This window comes from Pelophylax lessonae (assembly GCF_965119305.1).
Source record: "Pelophylax lessonae genome assembly, chromosome: 13".
Taxonomy (NCBI): Eukaryota; Metazoa; Chordata; class Amphibia; order Anura; family Ranidae; genus Pelophylax; species Pelophylax lessonae.
This window is the reverse complement of record NC_138780.1, coordinates 139,651,084-139,671,396: the sequence shown is the minus strand read 5'-3', so window position 1 is coordinate 139,671,396 and position 20,313 is coordinate 139,651,084. Positions and strand designations below refer to the sequence as shown.

Below are 20,313 nucleotides of genomic sequence, written 5' to 3'. Positions count from 1 at the left end.
CGCGTGTGTGTCAAGACTATATGAAATGATGTTGACCGTGCATACGACAGCGGGACATTTATTCTGTATAGTGACAGTATCAGTACAGTGAAGATAGAAGTCGGCCATGCCGGGAAGGGCAGTGGAGGTTTCTTCGGAGACAGTATCGTGACAGACCTTGCTTGTACATGTGCTGGGAAGAGGACTGTTGACCGTGCATATGACAGCGGGACAATTCTCTGGACTAGCAAAGAGGGACAGCTGGCTCAAGGTGATGGAGGTGCAGCTGGGGCCCTGCTACAAGCAAGACGAGTGGATGCATGTCTGGCGAGGGACATGGTCCAGTTTGCAGTAACTTCCATGTCGGCTGAGATGAGAGAGAGCGGCATTGGAGGGGTTACTGCACCGTGCAGGAAAGCGCGCGCTGAACAGCCCTGCCTAGCAGGAGGAGCCACCACCAGACAAGGAATGTGGGCGGAGACGTAGTTCGCGCCCAGCCAATCAGGAGTGACAAGGGAAGTCCATAAATGACTTCCTCCTTCGGGTGTGGCTATCTGCTGTTGCGGGCGGAGAAGAGTGAGGGTCGGCCCAGACAGCTGTGTGTGTCGTGGGAGACAGGAGTCACTCGGGTCATGTCAATTCTGGAGTCAGGACCTCTCCGCGGAGGTGGGAGAGGAGTCATCAGGGTGCTGATGCAGCTGGAGGCCATGCAACCTGCAGTGGTTCAGCCTGTGCAGCAAGAGAAACCCGATTGCCAGAAAAAGGGTGCATGCAAGTAGTGCGGGCCGGAAAGTGGCCACTTGATGTGCCGAAGGTCACCACAGCAGGGACAAGGTCTTTTACGATCCTCATTAAGGAGGAAAGATGGCCGGTGGCAGTCAAGGCTCCTTCAGCAAGTGTGAGTAGTGAGGAGGAGGCCGTGCCATCAATGTGGGGTCTCCAAGCTTCCAAAACCGATTTGGATCCATTGAGGAAGGGATTGACAATTGGAAGTCGGAGGATGAGACTGAATGGGACTGGGGATCTGAGGCTAGAAGCAGTCCGCCATGTCCTGACACAGTAGAGGCGCCTGATGAGGAAACAAGGGACTCTGTGGTGAGAGGGGAGCTGGCTAAGAGTCTAGGGTTCTGTGAGGCCTATGCTAGTAGGGTCCCAGACCTAACCCCACCCACGAACTATGCCCGGGCTCGGGATCAAAATGAGGCCTACAGCTCTCTCATCAGGCGTGAAGAGACCCCATTTTCTCCAGCTGGGAGAGGGAACTGGAAAACCCTTCTCAGATTTTCAAGGATGCAGCAGTGGCTGCAGAGGAAGGTTGCTATGGAATACGGGTACGATTACCCCTATGCTCCGCGGGAGATTATGTTAGAAATAGAGGCAAGAAGAGAGTCTTGGTGTGATGAAGCCATCTAGGACTTTCTGTTTATCCCTAAGCCTTACAGGAACTGGTGAGACTACCTTTGGGCCAATGGGCCATAGTGGAACTATGCGGGTGGCCGTTACAGAAATGGGCGGTGCATCCTGGAAGTTTGGTGGGGGGTGCTCTGGTGCCATAGACCACCGAAGAAGCTATCCCTGATTTTGCAGGACTGTGGGTTACTCAGGCTCCAGTGACCCATCCTGTTCCAGAAGGAGACAAAGTGCTGATGGACTGCAGTAAGGAGACGCTGCATGCATTTTCTCCATGGACTCTGCATTAGGTAGCCAGTGGAAGGGCACAGACTTACAGGAATTGAGGCGAATGTTGTGTCAAGACTGGACGTGCAGAGCGTCAGGGTCTTCTCATCATTCATAAGGTTCAGCTAGTCAGAATATTGTAAATGTGTACCTAACCCCTTATTCTTCTTTTGCAGGTGACACCAGTTAAGAGGTAGCCAGTCAGGATGTATATATATTGGGCAGAAGACTTTGGGAAAAACAGTATTGTGAGTACTAAGGGATCTGCTCTTAACATAAATGTTACTTTGGGAGAATTGCAGAAAAATATAGTAACTCCTTTATTAATTATTCTCAATAAATTATAATGAAATAAAAATATGTGTCCAAATTTGGTACCAGATTATAGCCCTATTTATCCTGAAAAGTAAGTAATATATAATAATTTAGGGTAGATTTAAAACCTAAAAGATATACTGGTACTGAAACATCGCCACAATGCGGTTCTGCCACTTCTGAGCCACACTAAATGCAATTTTAGTGCCATAAAACTGATATGGTGTTTTTTTGCCATTGACAGCCAGAATGTGCTCCATTCCCTGCCATGTTCTCACCAAGTGACGAAGGCTACATACACTCTGTGATGGACTGCCTGGCACCCACCCTGGGTGCCTCCACCAAGATACAGTTTCCTCCACTCTGGAACCAGGAACAAGGTATTATAGCTGAGAATTGCACCCAAGAACTGGACAACACTAGCTTTAATTGCAAAATGGAACTGACTTTATTGTAAACTCACAAAGAATATATACCACACAAAATCAGATAAGAGCTTGATCACATTATCCTAAACAATGCAAACTTTAAACAGTAATATCATCAGTACATCTAATGAACAGCTAACATGAACATAAATACATGAACATCCCACAAAAGTTTGGTAACAAGGTGAAGTGGACACAAAACTAGCAGACAGACAGAAACAATAGGTGACTCAATTAACAATGGGGATTTACACCTAGGGGGCACGCAATGGGGAATTAAAAAGTGAGAGAAAGATACCATAATAAACAAATTACACATAACAGCAGGAGACCTCAGCATCGGGTTGCTTGAAGCTGATTGTAATCTTCTGCTTAGAGTCTCCGAGTCTAGGAAAGTTGAAGCAATCAATGCTGGTTTGGGCACAGAGACCCCAAATCTGTATCCAGGTCCTATGTTCGCATTTGTAACATTCGCATTTGCATTTAAGCACGGGGGGGTTTAGTGCTTTACATTTTTTATTATATTTATTTTATAGCACACTTTATTTTTTTTAAAATGATTTTATTGCTATCGCAAGGGATGAACTACCTCCCTTTTGAAAGCATGGGCCAAGACAGGCCCTTTTTTATGGAGAGATCTCTGGCCTCCAATGCAGCCAATGAGACATAGAACGGTCTGATCGGCTGCTTTCCTGGCCGCTAACGGTCAGGTAAACACAGAGGCAGAACCGGAAGTGAAGACATACTTGTCGCTTGCTGTTTCCAGGGTCACTGAAAGAGAGAAACAACGTCAGTTCCTCTCTCTCTGTTCCGTGCATCACTCCCAGGTTCTGCGATCAGACGGTTGAGCCCAATAGAGGCGGCGGTGGGACCCCTTCCGCCACTGGGAGAGGTGATCGAATGGCTATTTAGTCTCTCAAATCACTTCTGCTACAAAGGGAATCGCTGGCTGGAAATTTTCATACCAGGATGATGCCTGTAGGTGCAGGCGTCATCCCGGTATAACTACTGCAACTCGAGAACGTCCATGGATGTCCTACGGGCAGGAAGTAGTTAATGAATACAAGGCATTCTCTGATTGGACAAGATGGAGAAGAGAGGTGATAATGTTACAATCTCCACTTCATACAAACCTTGTCTACAAGACTATCAACTTCAACAGAGGTCCCTCAGGTATAAGATATGCATACCTACTGTACATTGTTCCAAGCTGGACCAAGGTAATTATACAATTAGGTTCATAACTGGAGTTCAGATTTAACTATTTCTATCCTATCAGTTGCCATCATTTACAGGAAAGAAATTCCTCTAGTCAGAAAAATTGACAGTTATCAAACTAACTCTAGACTTAAAATTCACAGTCATAGAACTCGTCAAACGTAGGGATTTTCTCAGTCCTTGTCCTCACTAAGGGTGGTCTCCGATAACTCTGTGCATCTTCTCTGATCCAGCTGTCCAGGGAATCACTGCTTGAACTATCATAACTAGTCTCAATTCCTTGTTTTTGGAGCTGAAACCACAAATTCAGCTTGTTCTTCTGCAGATGGCAATCTGGTGTACCGTCAACTTCCCTCATGGTCCAATGCCATCTATTTCCTAAAAGGGAAAATATATTATTACTATAACAATAACTTGTATTTAAAGTAGTAACTGAATTATGCTGAAAATAAGATGTACAGTAGTACTTCAGCTGTGTGCAATGTCTCACAGACAACAATGCATCTAATTTCAGATCAGTTATAAACGCAGCAATAAGCCTAATAGACAAGTAAACACGTGTATGCGAGTAAATAACTCCAGTGTGCAAGAGACCTTGGTGGCTAGCTCTTCTGCCTTGAAGCACTAGGGTCATTGTTTCCACTCCCAACCATCATACTACCTGCAAAAAATTTGCATGTTCTCCATGTACTCATGTGGGTTTCCCCCCACTCTCTAAAGCAGCCTTTCTCAAACTTTTTACTCCAGAGGAACTCTTGAAATATTTCTCAGGTCTTGGGGAACCCCTGCAAAAACAAACTCATCAGGGTCGGTGGGAGGAATGCCATATACGTTCGTGGTCACTAGGAGGAACCAAATTGTTTCAGTGGTGGTCAGAATGCCACAGGCTTCTAAATGTTCATTAGTGTAATACCACTGGTTCTGTAAAGTACTGTTTGATCTGGGACCATCAGGGGAGGACTGGGCCAGGGGTCAGGGGGGCAATTGCCCCCTGGGCCACTCTGATGCCCTGTAAAAAGGCTGCACTGCTTCTGCCACAGACATGCCTAAAGGATTCCTGGTGAAGAGAAGTAAAAAGTCCCCACTGCTGACCTACTGAGTGTGGGATAAAGACAAGGACAGAGAGCAGGCCTCTCCCCCAGCATGGATGGTGGAAACTTTGTCTGCGCAGAGGCCGGTTCCATGCCCTACTGGAGACTCTCCTCCCCTGGCCAGCACCGACCGAGCTGTCCCAGCTCCACACTGGTGGCCAGGTCCGGAACCTGGATTCAGCCAAGTGAGTTTGAGAGTACCTGGAGCGGAACTTCAGCCTGGAATGGGGGTCAGAAGGAGGCCAGGAAGAGGGAGAGTGGGAAGAGGCACCATGGGCCTCTAGTTTGTACTTGCCCTCTGGGCCAAAAGTTGCCAGTCAGCCCCTGGGGACCATGGAGGCACCATAAGGTGAGAGGTCAATCAGCCACAGCTCAGGGAACCCCTAACAACCTCTAAACCCTAGGCTTCCATGGAACCCTGGTTGAGAATTCCTCAAAAGCTCTAAACACTTGCTGCTCTTGTCCAAACTGGCCCAAGTATGTGTGTGTGCATGTGTGATAGGGACCTGTAACAAGTATACTGTCAGAAAATTATCTGCTCTGCGATATCCCCTGGAAACATACCACTCCATGTTTACCAAAGAGGCTGGCAAAAGTGAGTATATTCACCAGCATAGCAGTACAGAAACCCGCAGCTCTGCAGTGCCCCACCTACCATGAGAGCGTGAACACAATGATCCTAAATGTCCCACACGGAAAAAAATGATTTACAGCTCATTATAACCAAATATACATTAACTCTAACAATCAGCAAGCACAGCAGGCATCTGATTCAATGTTTATCAGGGGAACGGTGAAGGATATACCGTATTTGGCGCTGCAGTGAAAGTGCTCTGAGTCTAGGCTTAGCAATATATTTACACTGTAAATCTCACCATCATCCATATTAAAAGTTTCATCATGTTCCACCGGCAGGAAATCTTCATCTTCATGACACCTCATTGCATTTCCTCTCACTTTGTTAGCCTTCATTTCCCTCATTTTATGTTTATTGATCTTACTCTCTCGGTGGATGTTCCTCTTCACTTCTGCCTGAGACTGTAAGTGATTCATCTGTACAAGCAAAAGACACCGAGAGTTGTCACTGCAAAGAGCGATGGCATCTGGATGAGTGGTCATGTCCTTGCTTTACTCCTATTGGCCTATATATGCAGCAATCATTTCAAATTATTATTTCAATTATTTAATTACAGTAACAGAGGCTTCAGGCAAATAGACAGTTGAAATACGTACAGTATATTGGAACTTTTTTCTTTCCAAAATATTTCCAGTTCTGTTCAGCCACTCCTATGATTTAGGCAACTGTGCCATACAGCAGAGCTAAGTTGGTAACTATTTTTTTTTCTCACTGAATTTAAAGGCATTTTACACTTTCAAATGTTTTTGTTGTTTTAACTAGGTATTATTGTAGTTTATTCCCTGTGTCATTTGCTTGCCTTACCTTGTAATGCTCACATGTTGTGATTGCATTTGTAGTGTCATGGCTGATTAATTCCCCATGTTCATAAATTGCTGCAGCTAACTAGTCCTTATGTGTCAAAGGGACAAGAAAACATCCTGTTTTGGCTCACACAGCATCCAGTGCATACCTTGCTATTTATAGGCATACCTACAGGGGCCGCAGGGGTCCCAATTGTGACCCGACCCCATGTTGCAGGGGGCCCGTGCTGTCCCCACTGAACACCTTGATAGGAGGGGCAGTGGGGGCAGCTGCGTATAGAGGAACCTATCTCTATTTTCCTCCCGCAGCTGCTGAACGCCTGTGGAAGGGAGAGGAGGAGAAACAGGAGAAGCCTCTAAATGCAGCTGCTCCCTCTACTCCTCCTATCTAGCTTTTTTCTGCTTCCCCCTATGTGGTCTCCATCCCCTCTGTGCTCTTTCCTGCCCCCCCCCCCCCATGCTCTGTCCTGCCCCCCCCCCCATATCCCTTGCAGCTCTGATGAGTTCCTCCCCTCCCCTCCCCTCTCCCGTCAGCTGCATTGGAGGATCTGTCAGGATGGAGATCAGGGAAGGGGCCGGTAAATGTGTAGTTTACTGGCCCCTACCTTTTCTGAATGAAGTCAGTGATCCGTACTGATCACTGATTCTGTCCATTCAAAATTAAAACATAGTAAACTGTGTTTACTATGCTTTAGTTTGTGAATGAACAGGAAGCTCTGTACAGAGCTATTCCTGTTCATTCATTCAGTGCAGCTGAGGGCTGTGTCCTCAATCTCCTTTTTCTGTCTCAAAGGTGAACCCTCCCGTTGTCTGTTTAGACCTCTGATATCTCACCAAAGGGGCTCCTAAAAAATTGTAAAAAATAATAAAAAAAATTGTAAAAAAATAAAATAAACAAAATGGTAAGAAATAAAATATAATAACCAAAATAAAAAACTACTGACACTAGTGGCAGAGCTACCAGTGTCACAAAGGTCACACTTGTGACTGAGCCATACCATTCCGCCACCGGGGCTCAGCGGGATCAGGGGGGCCCTTCATGGTTTCATGCACCAGGGCCTTGAAGATTCTAGTTACGCCACTGTTTCTATCCTCTCTGTGTTAGGTTACACATGTAGGTGCGCTAATGTGACAAAACACTACATGGGACCATATGTTAAGGGGTACTCCTTTTTGTTGATATATACCCCGTGAGTCTACTGGAAGGGCAAATTATGGGTGCCAGGCCTTACACCCAGGACAATCTGTAAGCCACTTTGGTTCCTCTATGGATCAATAGTGATAGGTTATCACTCTTTTGCTGAAGCTTGTATCCTTATAGCAACTACAACATTCGTTGCCATGAGGAGGCAATAGTGGGTATCTATATATATATATATATATATATATATATATATATTTATTTTATTTTTGTCCACCTACTACATCCATGATCTTGGATTCAGGTGTTGGGTGGGTAACGTATTCATGCCTCAAATATAGTTTTACATTGTTTTCTTTTTTGTGTTTGTTTGTTGGTATTTTTCCTTTAGGTAAGAAAATAAAGGGACTAGTATATATATCCCTGACGAAGACTGGAACTAAAAGTTTGTTTAATCACTCGAAACACGTTGGATTAACGCTCTCCCTCGCTCAGGGTTGCACCCTGGTGCGGGAGGGGTACTATATCCCTTGCTTTCTTACACATCTCCATATTCTTGATTTCTATTTTTGCACAATAAGATATATGTCACATGGTTTTGTGATCCATGGCCTGCTGTGGCTTTCCACATTCGGCCATGGAATTTGTATATCTATGTATCTATGATATGATATGTTGTTTTTAATCAATACATTTCATACATTTTATTCATTCATTGTTTTTTTTCATGCATTATTGCCTTAAAAATCCCCCCTTTCTTCTCAGAGGAGATCAACACTTCTTAGTGTTAGTTTTATGCATAAACACTGCATGGGGAGCTCTTTTATTTCTGTGAATGATCTGCCTGCTTGTGTCTGTATCAGAACCAATTACTGTGTAGTTCTCACCAGCACAAGCACTAGACCGGGAGACCCAGGGATTGTGGGATAGATAGTTCCTTCAACGTTATTGTCAGGACTCATACTATGCAATGTTCACCCCTGCAGTGCCAGACATGCCTCGTGTTTCAATGCAAACTGAGACTGCTGGCACTGGAATGTGAAGATTTATTCTACTATAGACTGTGTGTACAGGCCAACAAATGACACCATGAAACTACATGAACAATGCACATCTTATGCAGGTGAAAATAAGTAAATGAAATAAAAAAATATAAAAAAATAAAATAAAAATAAAATAAAAATAGAAATAAATAAATACAATAAAATAAAGAGCAGATAGGAAGGTTTAAAAGCAATACAGCTTGGTCATCAACCTGGCCCTAGCTTTTGTTTTGGCTAGGGGTCCCCAAACTATGGCCCATCGGCTGAATTCGGCCCTTTTGCCTGCCTTTATCCGGCTTTTGTGACACTATTTCTCCCACTGACACCAATGATGGGGCACTATGAGTTAGTGGGTAGATATGAATCTAGAGGAGTGGGAGTTCTGAGCCACTGACACCAACAACACTATTCCTCCCACTGACACCAATAATGGGGCACTATTCCTCCCACTGACACCAATGATGTAATTTTTTTTTTACTCCCACTAACCACCAAGCCTATGGCATTGTTTATTCCCACTGATGCTGGGACATTTTCTACTCCCACTGGCCACAGTCCAGCCCTCCTAAAATTTGAAGGGCAGTAAACTGGTCCTTTGTTTTGAAAATTTGGAGACCCCTGGTTTAGTCAATGAAGGATCTAGATTGGCAGCATTAACCTCACGGGAACCTAAGTGCCTTTTCTCTAGATGTTTGCCTATTTTGTTTGGTATTTGCTTAAATGTGGTCATAATATTGAGGGACCACAGGTTAGGGCTTTTATTATTGTGTTAGATAATCCACTGGAAAAAAATAGAATTATATTCTTCATAAACTGGGAAGTAAGGGGAAAAATGTAAAGCTGAACTCAAGCCCTACCATTATCTAGCTCTTTCCTTCCTACGAGGACTGGCCATGGCTCACCCCCTTTCATTTGGTGGACTTTAGCATCACATGTGGGTCTTATCTAGACAGCCTGCATGCAAATACAGCCTGGCTAAGAACTCCCACTCCTCCAGATTGATATCCACACATCAAGTCATTCTGGTATTTGACTGCTTGCATCAGTGCTAAGGGCTCTTGGGAGAAGTACTGGGGCAGATTGCTGTGATGTTTTTTAGGACACTATGTTTAACACCCTGGTGGTCCCACCCACTATCCATGATGCAAAGAGAGGCATAGAGACCCAGTGATGATGTTACCAGGGTCTAAAATTAGGTACAGTATGTAATGAAAATTGAAAGGTTTTATGAAAACATGTAATAAGCATGTTGATGACGGGGGAAAAGGATTCCTCAAGTGAAAGCAAAATATAAGCAGGTTAAAGTTCAACTTTAATCATTTAATCTCACTTCCCGGAGTTCTGCTTTCATTGCTTTTTGGTATGTACATATATACTACAATTCTAAATTCGTTTTTACTTTTTAAATATGATTATGTATTTGCTGGCTAATTTTGGGAACCAATATTGTACCTTCAAGCAAATAGCAGGAGTTCTGTAAACCTTGGCAACCAATCAAAGATAGCCTTTTATTGGTCATACTACAGTAAGCTGAAATGTGACTGGTTGCCATTAGTTACCACTCTTTCCCTTATCAGATAAGTCTGTATGAGAAGAAGGGGCTCTCTCTTTCTCTGGATGCCCAAATCATTCCAAAAAAAGCACCCAAGTTTTTCCACTCAGTATTTCCCGCCATTGTTTCTCCCACCTCTTCACGCTGGCAATTTTTTTCTTGCATTTGCATCTTGTGAATGTGCTGTCTCCTCGCTGAAGATTGTTTTCCCATTAATGCTTTCTTTTCCAGCACCTAAGATGCAAATAGTATTATTCCTCTTATTCTCTAAAAAACAGGAGTCAATCCAAAACTTATTATTAAAACATTTAAATTTTAAATTATGTTATGATTTCAAACAGATTTTTTGATAGATTTTTCCTGATTTTTGCCATAAAATTCAATTTTTTTCAGTTAAAATGCTGACACTTAACCATGATTGGTCTACAAACACGACAGCATTCGAAAACAGATGCAGAACATCGCCCTCTACTCAAGGTCTCATCTCCTTACTATATTCTTCCATACTAAATAATACTAATTCACACGTCCCATCTTACTGTTCCAATTGGGAAAGGGACCTTGGCGCCACACAAACCCCAGAGACATGGAAAAAAAATTGGGACGAACTATTTAGTTCCTCTCATAATATTCTGGCATTGGAAAACTCCTTTAAAGTCCTTTCTCTGTGGTATTTTACCCCAGCTAGAATTGCTAGATGCTTTCCTTCTTATCCCCCTACATGTTTCAGAGGTTGCTCAGACCTAGGCGATATGAAGCATATATGGTGGACATGCCCTAAGGTCAGGCGCCTGTGGATTAGGGTTTATAATATGGTCAATTCGGTGCTACATATAAATCTGCAAAAAGATCCCTGGGAGGGGCCACTAAATTTGAGCGCACACTAGTGACTCATAACTTCTCAGCCACAAAGCAGACAATTGCAAAGGCGTGGAAGATACCGACTCTCAACTTCCATGAGGTTATAAGCAGGATGCATGGCACATTGGTAAATGAGAAACTGACGGCAATAATAACAGTGTCTGGTCACCTGTGGCCAGATGACAACTGCACCCTGTTGGAGGCAGGGGTGCACCACAAGGTAGTAAACCCAGTAGCTGACTGCTGTGGATGGACAGGAACGTGAGCCCAAGATTCCCCAGGGCGTGGAGTCTAAGACCCAGCAGGTATTCACCAGAGCCTCTAGTGGTGAGGATGGACTTGGCTGCAGCTGGGCCCAGGTCGCGGCCCCTGGGGTCCCCCAGGTCACGCTCCGTAGAAAGAAAGGGGAAGCAGCCAGTCAGGACACAGGGGATAGTGATGGGGTAAGCCGAGGTCGGGACAACAGGCAGATGAGGGTAACCAAGGAGAAGGCCAAAGGTCAGGGTCACAGGCAAACAGGAGAAGTCAGAGACAAGCCAAAGTCGGTACACAGAAAGGTAGATCAAGCACACGGCAGACAGGAAACAACTACCAAACACTGTTGAACAGCAAAGCAGACCTGCAGTGCACTGGTTAATATAGACTTCCTGGAAAGCCTGGGGTGGGGCCGAACAGGGAGGAGAGATGATAAAAAGGAACCATAAGTGAAGTCTGGCCTCTATTGCAGACATGAAGGAACAGGTAAGCTGCCAAACACTATTGCAAGTCCATGACAAACAGACACACATGATACATTTTTACACACCTGGCGACCCTGGCTGGACTACTTTCCGTCAGCACAACCAACTATATGATTTCTCAAACTGTAACTCACTATCATGGCGCACCCCTAGGGCAGAGGTGGCCTCCCTCGCTTCTCCTCTCTTCTTCCCTTTCTCTCTTCCTCCCTTCCTCTTTTTCTCTCTTGAATTGCCCCCCCCCCCCCCCCGCTTTTTTTCCCCCTTTTTTTGTTTTTGTCTACTACTATACTTTGTAAGAGAGAAGCTCTCCTTACTTTAGATAACTCTTTATGTGGTTCTCCCACTTACGTATTCGAGTGGTCCTGCCCCATTCCAGACACAGTTGGCTCCCATTAAGGGGTGTCTGGATGCCCCGGAGGCACGACTGACATCACAAGCAAACTACAGAGCTTCTCCTACTTATTGTTTCATAATGTTCTATTTTTCTTTTTCTGTACTGCCTGTACCAATTATGTTGGATTGTCCACCAATGTTTTTGTTACTGAGAATGGTTGACGCTATATCCTAGTGTTCGTTTTTGCTTTTATTTGTTTTTGAAAATCTTTAATAAAAAGATGGTAAAGAAAATGCTGACACTTTCTTCATGCTACAGTCCCCCATGATGGCAGAGCTAAGGAACAAACACACCCTGCAGAACAAGTGTCCTCAATCAGACTGGTATTGCAGACATTTGAAGGGGTGTGTTAAGCTACCTCCCTTACTGATAGCTGATTACTGAGTACAGAGCCACTGATAGGGGGGACCATCAGTCCTCCTGTAGGGGGCCCGGGCACACAGAGGGGCCCCAACAGCACAAGGAATTGGTGCGGTCGGGCGGAGGGGAAATTACAGAAGGAAGTCCTGTGGGGCTTTCTGCTGCAGCTTAAAGCCAGTTTCTCCCCTCCTGCCAGCTTTCAGCTGCTGCAGGGAGAGACACATACACAGGGCATCATTCGTATAATTGCTTCTCCAACACCGATCCCCCTCCCTATTCTGCCTGCTTCTGATCTCCCCCCTCCCCGTGTGCCCTTTTTTCACTGTGATGCCCCCCCTCCCCCCCCACATCGCTGCAGACTTCCCTGTCCTGTAAAAAACAAAAACTAATTGTAAGAAAAATAATCATTAAAGAGGTTGTAAACCCGATTTTTTTTTTCCCAACCTGAAAGAGAAACACATAATGAGCTAGTATGCATCGCATACTAGCTCATTATGAAATACTTACCTTAGAACGAGCCCCTGCCGTGCCGCCCGCTTACCTCTATGACGGGTGACATGTTCAATCGCCCGTCTTCCGGGATCGCGGCATCCGGCCATCTGATTGGCTGGAGCCGCGGTGACGTCACTCCCGCGCACGCGCACGGGAGCCGACGGTCACGGCACGGGGGTCTGAAGGAACGGCACCAGCGGCCGTTTCTTCAGAGCGCATGTGCCAGTGATGTCACTGGCTGCATGTAAGGTAAATATCCCCTAAACGGTACCTGTATAGGAGATATTTACAGTACCTATAGGTAAGCCTTATCATAGGCATACCTATAGGTACAGATAAAAAGACAAGGCACCTCTAAGTGCAGTAGGCTCTGAGTATTAATTTAGGTTAAAAGTATAAAAGCACTCACATTTGGTAAATATGACATGGGCATAGCAAAGATCTGTCTGGAGTCTTCCTATCCGCTGTGCTGAGTGGTTGCAATGAGGACATCCGGTGATCCGCTTCCTGTAGATGCGTCCTTTCGTCTGTGTCTCAGCCTGGTCGGCATGAGATTTCCTGAAGGCAGGGTGTGGACGCAGCGGCTGGTGTCCAATAGAGCGGGTGGTGGGCGGTTACATGTTTCGGAGCTTAGCTCCTTCGTCAGACCTACCTTCGTCAGAGGTCTGACGAAGGAGCTGAGCTCCGAGAATCTGTCTACAGGACAAATATTAGTCGTGCACTCCACAACTTTACTTAACTTTACTGAGTAAATTAGCCTGTATTTATTTGTATGTGTAGCCAAAACTCTTTTTTCTTTGTTTTTGAGTATAGTATGGAACAGGTTAAAACCCCTATCACTTTATGATTTGCTGTCTACGCTCATTGGGGACATTTCTCTTTGCTTCCTTTCCCAGAGATGCAACAGAAAATAAGAGAAAATGTCTACAAAGTGTGGGGAATTCTTCTCTGAGACAATTGTCACCGAAACAAATATCACAATGGAAGATTTATCCATTCTTTCCCTGGTGACTGTAAAATTTGTTTTTTCATTACTTTCTGTCTCTTTAACAATGGTCACCAGGACCACTGGTGGGTGGTAAATCTGCCCAGCAGGGACATAGACAAAGATAAAAACTTGACAGGGGACATATATATATGTATACACACACTATATTGTCAAAAGTATTGGGACACCTGCCTTTACACACACATGAACTTTAATGGCATCGCAGTCTTAGTCCGTAAGGTTCAATATTGAGTTGGCCCACCCTTTGCAGCTATAACAGCTTCAACTCTTTGGGGAAGACTGTCCACAAGGTTTAGGAGTGTGTCTATGGAAATTTAAATTAAATTGTTTATCTTTGCACTATTTTGCACAACATCATTGGTTCTTTACAGTTTGCACTTTCTGAAATGTAAGTATTTGTGCACTTTGTAGTCATCATATTTGCAAGTGCTGTGTTTTCTGTTAGGTAGTTTTTCTGAGTTTTTACTTGGGGAACAGCAGCTGCATTATATATATACACATGTTTATTTGGTATATTAATTTTTCACTTAGCGCGGGTTTTAAATTGTCAACACTATGTCTATGGGAATGTTTGACTATTCTTTCAGAAGGGCATTTGTGAGGTTAGGCACTGATGTTGGACGAGAAGGCCTGGCTCACAGTCTCCAATCTACTTTATTCCAATAGTGTTCTATTAGGTTGAGGTGCAGGCCAGTCAACTTCCTCTACCCCAAACTCGCTCATCCATGTCTTTATGGACCTTGCTTTGTGCACTGATGCACAGTCATTTTGGAACAGGAAGGGGCCACCCCCAAACTGTTCCCACAAAGTTGGAAGCATGATATTGTCTTAAATGTCTTTGTATGCTGGCGCCTTAAGAGTTCCCTTCACTGGAACTAAGGGGCTAAGCCCAACCCCTGAAAAAACAACCTGACACCCTAATCCCCCCTCCACCAAATTATATGGACCAGTGCACAAAGCACCATGGAGCTCAATTGGCATTTGACATTGAACACCAGGATTGGCAGGTCCTCCACTGGCGCCCTGTGCTTTTCACAGATGAGAGCAGGTTCACTCTGAGCACATGTGACAGACATGAAAGGGTCTGGAGAAGCCATGGAGAACATTATGCTGACCGTAACATTGTTCAGCATGACCGGTTTAGTGGTGGGTCCTTGATGGTCTGGGGAGGCATATCCATGGAGGTATACACAGACCTCTACAGGCTAGACAATGGCACCCTGACAGCCATTAAGTATCGGGATAAAATCCCTGGACCAATTGTCAGAGCCTACGCTGGTGCAGTGGGTCCTGGTTTCCTCCTGGTGCACGAAAATGCTTGGCCTCATGTGGCGACAGTATGCAGGCAGTTCCTAGAGGATGAAGGAATTGATACCATTGAATGGCCCCCATGCTTGTCCAACATAAATCCAATAGAACACCTCTGGGACATTATGTTTATTTACTGTATCTTTTCATGTGACAACACTGAAGAAATTACACTATGCTACAATGTAAAGTAGTAAAGTAGTGAGTGTACAGCTTGTATAACAGTGTACATTTGCTGTCCCCTCAAAATACCTCAACACACAGCCATTAATGTCTAAGCTGCTGGAAACAAAAGTGAGTACACCCCTAAGTAAAAATGTCCAAATTAGACCCAATTAGCCATTTTCCCTTCCACAGTGTCAAGTAACTCGTTAGTGTTACAAGGTCTCAGGTGTGAATGGGGAGCAGGTGTGTTAAATTTGGTGTTATCGCTTTCATTCTCTCATACTGGTCACTGGAAGTTCATGGCACCTCATGGTAAAGAACTCTCTGAGGATCTGAAAAAAATAATTTTTGCTCTACATAAAGATGGCCCAGGCTATAAGAAGATTGCCAAGACCTTGTAACTGAGCTGTAGCACAGTCACCAAGATCATACATCGCTTTAACAGGACAGGTTCCACACAGAACAGGCCTCACCATGGTCGACCAAAGAAGTTGAGTGCACGTGCTCAGCATCATATCTAGAGGTTTTCTTTGGGAAATAGACGTATGAGTACTGCCAGCATTGTTGCTGAGGTTGAAGGGGTGGGGGGTCAGCCTGTCAGTGCTCAGACCATAAGCTGCACACTGCATCAAATTGTTCTGCATGGCTGTCGTCCCAGAAGGAAGCCTCTTCTAAAGATGATGCACAAGAAAGCCCCCAAACAGTTTTCGGAAGATAAGCAGACTAAGGACATGGATTACTGGAACCATGTCCTGTGATCTGATTAGACCAAGATACATTTATTTGGTTCACATAGTGTCAAGCGTGTTTGGCGGCAACCAGGTGAGGAGTAGAAAGACAAGTGTATCTTGCCTACAGTCAAGCATGGTGGTGGGAGTGTCATGATCTGGGGCTGCATGAGTGCTGCCTGCACTGGGGAGCTACAGTTCACTGAGGGAACCATGAATGCCAACATGTACTGTGACATACTGAAGCAGAGCATGATCCCTCTCATCGAAGACTGAGCTGCAGGGCGGTAGTCCAACATGATAGCGACCCCAAATGCAAGACGACCACTGTCTTGCTAAAGAAGCTGAGAATAAAGGTGATGGACTGGCCTAGCATGTCTCCACTCTCCAGACCTAAACCCTATTGAGCGTCTGTGGGGCATCAAAGGGAAGGTGGAGAAACCCTATTGAGCGTCTGTGGGGCATCAAAGGGAAGGTGGAGGAGCGCAAGGTCTCTAACATCCACCAGCTCCATAATGTCGTCATGGGGGAGTGAAAGAGGACGAAGTGGCAACCTGTGAAGCTCTGGTGAACTCCATGCCCAAGAGGGTTAAAGCAGTGCTGGAAAATAATGGTGGCCACATTATGACATTTTCACTTAGGGGGTGTACTTCCTTTTGATGTCAGTGGTTTAAACATTAATGGGTGTGTGTTGAGTTATTTTGAGGGGACAGCAAATTTACACTGTTATACAAGCTGTACACTCACTACATTGTAGCAAAGTGTACTCACATTTGTGAGATACTGTGTGTGTATATATATATATATATATATATATATATATATATACATTCTTAGGATATGTGTGTGCACTATGATCTATTCCATGGGTGCTCAACCTATGGCCCTCCAGCTGTTGCAGAACTACAAGTCCCATCATGCCTCTGCCTTTTGGAGTCATGCTTGTAATTGTGAGTCTTGCAAAGCCCCCTGGGACTTGTAGTTCTGTAACAGCTGGAGCACCACAGGTTGCGCACCCGTGATCTATTCTGAACAAGCTTATATGTGAGTCTTAAAGAGGAAGTAAAGTCCCTAAGAAAAAAATGAGAAAAAAAAAGCCCTGTAAAAAGAAAGGCATAATGAGCTAGTATGCATCGCATACTAGCTCATTATGAAGTACTTACCTTAAAACGAAGCCCTCGCCGTGCCGCCCGCTCAGTGACAGGACGGCCCGACATGTCCGGCCGTCCTGCTTCCGGGTTCGCGTCCTCCAGCCATCTGATTGGCCGGAGGCGCGATAACATCACTCCCGCGCCACTGAGCTCTGAAGGAACGGCACAGGTGGCCGTTCCTTCAGAGCGCATGTGCCGATGACGTCATCGGCAGAATGCACTCTAAATATCTCCTAAACTGTGCAAGTTTGGGAGATATTTATAGCACCTATAGGTAAGCCTTAATATAGGCTTACCTATAGGTAAAAGTTTGTGAGGTGGGTTTACAAACTCTTTAATTTCTACTGATGATGTGAAAAATGTGTGACCAAGAAATATAAGAAGAAAATGGCACAACTTCTATTTCTGACCCCTACAGGCCCATGTCTACTTCTGCTAATGTTAAATTAAGCCCCAGCAAGGCTGTGCTTTTGTCATTTACATTCAAGGCATTAATGCTTTCCAATACCTTGTGGTGAAAATATAGATCACTTCCATCTTTGATCCAAACATTTTCTATGGGCAGTGCAACTGGGGCTGTCATCCTCATATTGGCTTTTTAGGGCCTGTTTTAATGGGCTTTAGGCTTGTTTTGATGTCATCAGTTTGAAATTAGTATGAGACACTTATTCATAAATCAATGACAATTAGTATGAGACGCTCATTCAGAATTCAATGACATGTGAATCTGATTTGCAGTTAATCTTCTGACCTGCATTTAAACTGCTTCAGCAGGTTTTGTATTCCTATGGACTTATATGTGAATGCAAAATAGCTGGAAGAGAATGAAGCCCATAAACACAGACCCTTCCCCCGTGTGTCAATGAAAAAGCAGGTATCCAGTGAAGCACAAACTCCTCCTTCCTTTAAAAACAGTGATATCTGCCAAACAAACCCTTTTCCAGCATAATCTTCTAAGGCTGCAATTATAAATCTGGAAACAGTATGGAAGGACACAGGACTGTGTTGACATACACTGCCATATGGTAACCCATTTAACTTGTACAGGACCTCCAATGTACCTCAATGCATGAAATAACTGTAACTGTGCATTTTTGTAATACATAATAAAACCTAGGTTAAAAGCATGTTATCACAAATGCACAAGTGTGAATCCAGCCTGAAAGGATGGCTACAGGGTTCCCAAAGCACTATGGGTTAGCTAAAGTGCCAGAACAGCAGTATCTGTTAGCTAAAGAGCTAGCACAGCAGTATATAGAAGTGACAGAGCTGACAAAGAAGTAATGGCCAGCTAAAGAGACAGCACAGCACAATGCCTGATTACATACCTTTCCTTTTCGTGCTACGGCGGCTTCTTGCTTACTGATAATGGTCTCTGTAGATACTAAGGATGGCAGTAGTGCTGGTTCAAGTTTCTACAGACGGATAGTAAAGACAAAAAATAGTCAACTCAAGCAAGACTAATTTTCAACAGTTGTACAATGTATTTAACAACATCAGTTACACTTTAAGGCCTCTTTCATACGACTTGTCCTGCCACTTGGGACTGCAAAGTCACATGACAAGTCGTACTCCATATCTGTCTCAATGACTTCAAAGTAGTCCCTGCACTACTTTGGTCTGACTTTCATGCGTTTTGAGGTCCATAAACCTCAATATTACACAGGCATTGCTTCAAGTCTAGCCAAAAATCGTGGCAAATTTGCAGTAAAATCACGTGACTTTTAGGTTCTACAAGTGTGAAAGTGTGCCTCCCCCCAGCCTCCACTGCTCTCCTGTTAACTGCAGAGGAGAGAGCTCCTAGCAACCAGTCACCAGCTTGCTATTCTGAGCTCTGGCAGATCCTGATCCCACCTTCGACCCAACCCTATGCTTTCTCCTGATTTCTGCACTGATGAATAAACGCTGGCAGGTAAGTAACTGCTATCTACACAGCATTGTGTGTATGGGGGGGTGTGGGGGTACACTATTGGAGGGGGGACAGAGGACACTACGGGGGGGCTTGATGTGAAGGGTATCAGACTACACTGTTTTGGGGGGTACAGGACACTACTGGGTGAAGAAGGGGGCAGAGGAGGACACTACATTTGGGGGGGGGGGTTATGTGAAGGGGGCAAAGGACACAGCATTGGGGGGTACAGAACAGTGCTGTGGGTGGAAGAGGACACTTCAGGAGGGGGGTGATGTGGAGGGGGCAGAAGACACTGCGTTGGGGGTGTTACAGAACACTACTGTGGGGGGTGGGGGCAGAGGACAGTACAGTGGGGGGGGGGGGGGGGTGATGTGAAGGGGACAGAGGACACAGCATTAGGGGGTACAGGACACTACTCTGGGAGGGGAGGGAAGGGGACACTATAGTGGAGGTGGAGTGATGTGAAGGGGCAAAGGACACAGCATTGGGGGGTACAGAATACTACTGTGAGGGGAGGGGGCAGAGGACACTACAGTGGTGGGGGTGATGTGAAGAAGCAGAGGACACTGCATTTGGGGAGGTGTACAGAACACTACTGTGGGGTAAGGGGGGCAGAGGACACCGCTATGGGGGGCAGAGGACACTAAAGTGGGAGTGTGATGTGAAGGGGACAGAGGACACTACTGTGATGCTGTCTTTTTATAGTGGGAGCTGGGTATTTTTTTTTTTTTTCAAAGATGCATAGTAGGACCTGACCAGTGCTGGGACAAGGTCCTCTAGAGCCCATGGCAAACATGCCAAACTGCACAACCCACCCCCGTAACATGTATGAGCATTATGTGTCAGCAAAAATCACCTCACCCCACATAAACACTGAGCACTAATCTGCATGCTTACCCTTAAACATAAATCTCCCCTCCTCCCAATACAAAGGAAGAGTTCACCCCCTGCGGAAATCCCCCCTCTCAGCACAAATCTTTGCCTCCCATCCCCGAATCCCCCCAGCTCAAATGCTGCCCCCCCCCCAAAGAAAATTCACCACTCCTTGCACAAATCCTCTACCCCTAAAATGTCCCCTCTTAGTACACATCTTCTCCCCTCACTTCAAATCTCTCCTCACAACACAAATTTCCCCCAAACCCCCTTCTAGCACAAATCTTCTTTCCCCCATCCCCCCTTCCAACACAAATCTCCCTGAATCACAACTCTTAGCACTCCCCAACCCCCCCAAATTTCCCCTTCTAGAACAATACCTTTCCCCCTTCCAACACAAATCCATTCCCCTAATCTCCTTGTGGCTCCCCCACCA

At 45.1% G+C, this 20,313-nt stretch overlaps 1 protein-coding gene across 2 annotated transcripts in view; it reads right to left on the bottom strand.

Annotated features, from left to right (window-relative positions):
* Window positions 1-3,452: 3,452 nt before the first annotated feature.
* CCDC198 (coiled-coil domain containing 198) overlaps window positions 3,453-20,313 on the bottom strand; it is a 33,921-nt gene continuing 17,060 nt past the window's right edge. The window contains exons 3-6 of one of the 2 annotated variants that reach the window (XM_082275050.1): window positions 18,421-18,507; window positions 10,020-10,118; window positions 5,584-5,761; window positions 3,453-3,995 (exon numbers count right to left, since the gene is read on the bottom strand). In XM_082275050.1, coding sequence (XP_082131176.1) covers window positions 3,748-3,995; window positions 5,584-5,761; window positions 10,020-10,118; window positions 18,421-18,507 — 612 coding nt within the window. In that variant the 3' untranslated portion in view covers window positions 3,453-3,747. The remainder of the gene's footprint in view (window positions 3,996-5,583; window positions 5,762-10,019; window positions 10,119-18,420; window positions 18,508-20,313) is intronic. The other variant, XM_082275051.1, reaches the window with a different exon arrangement.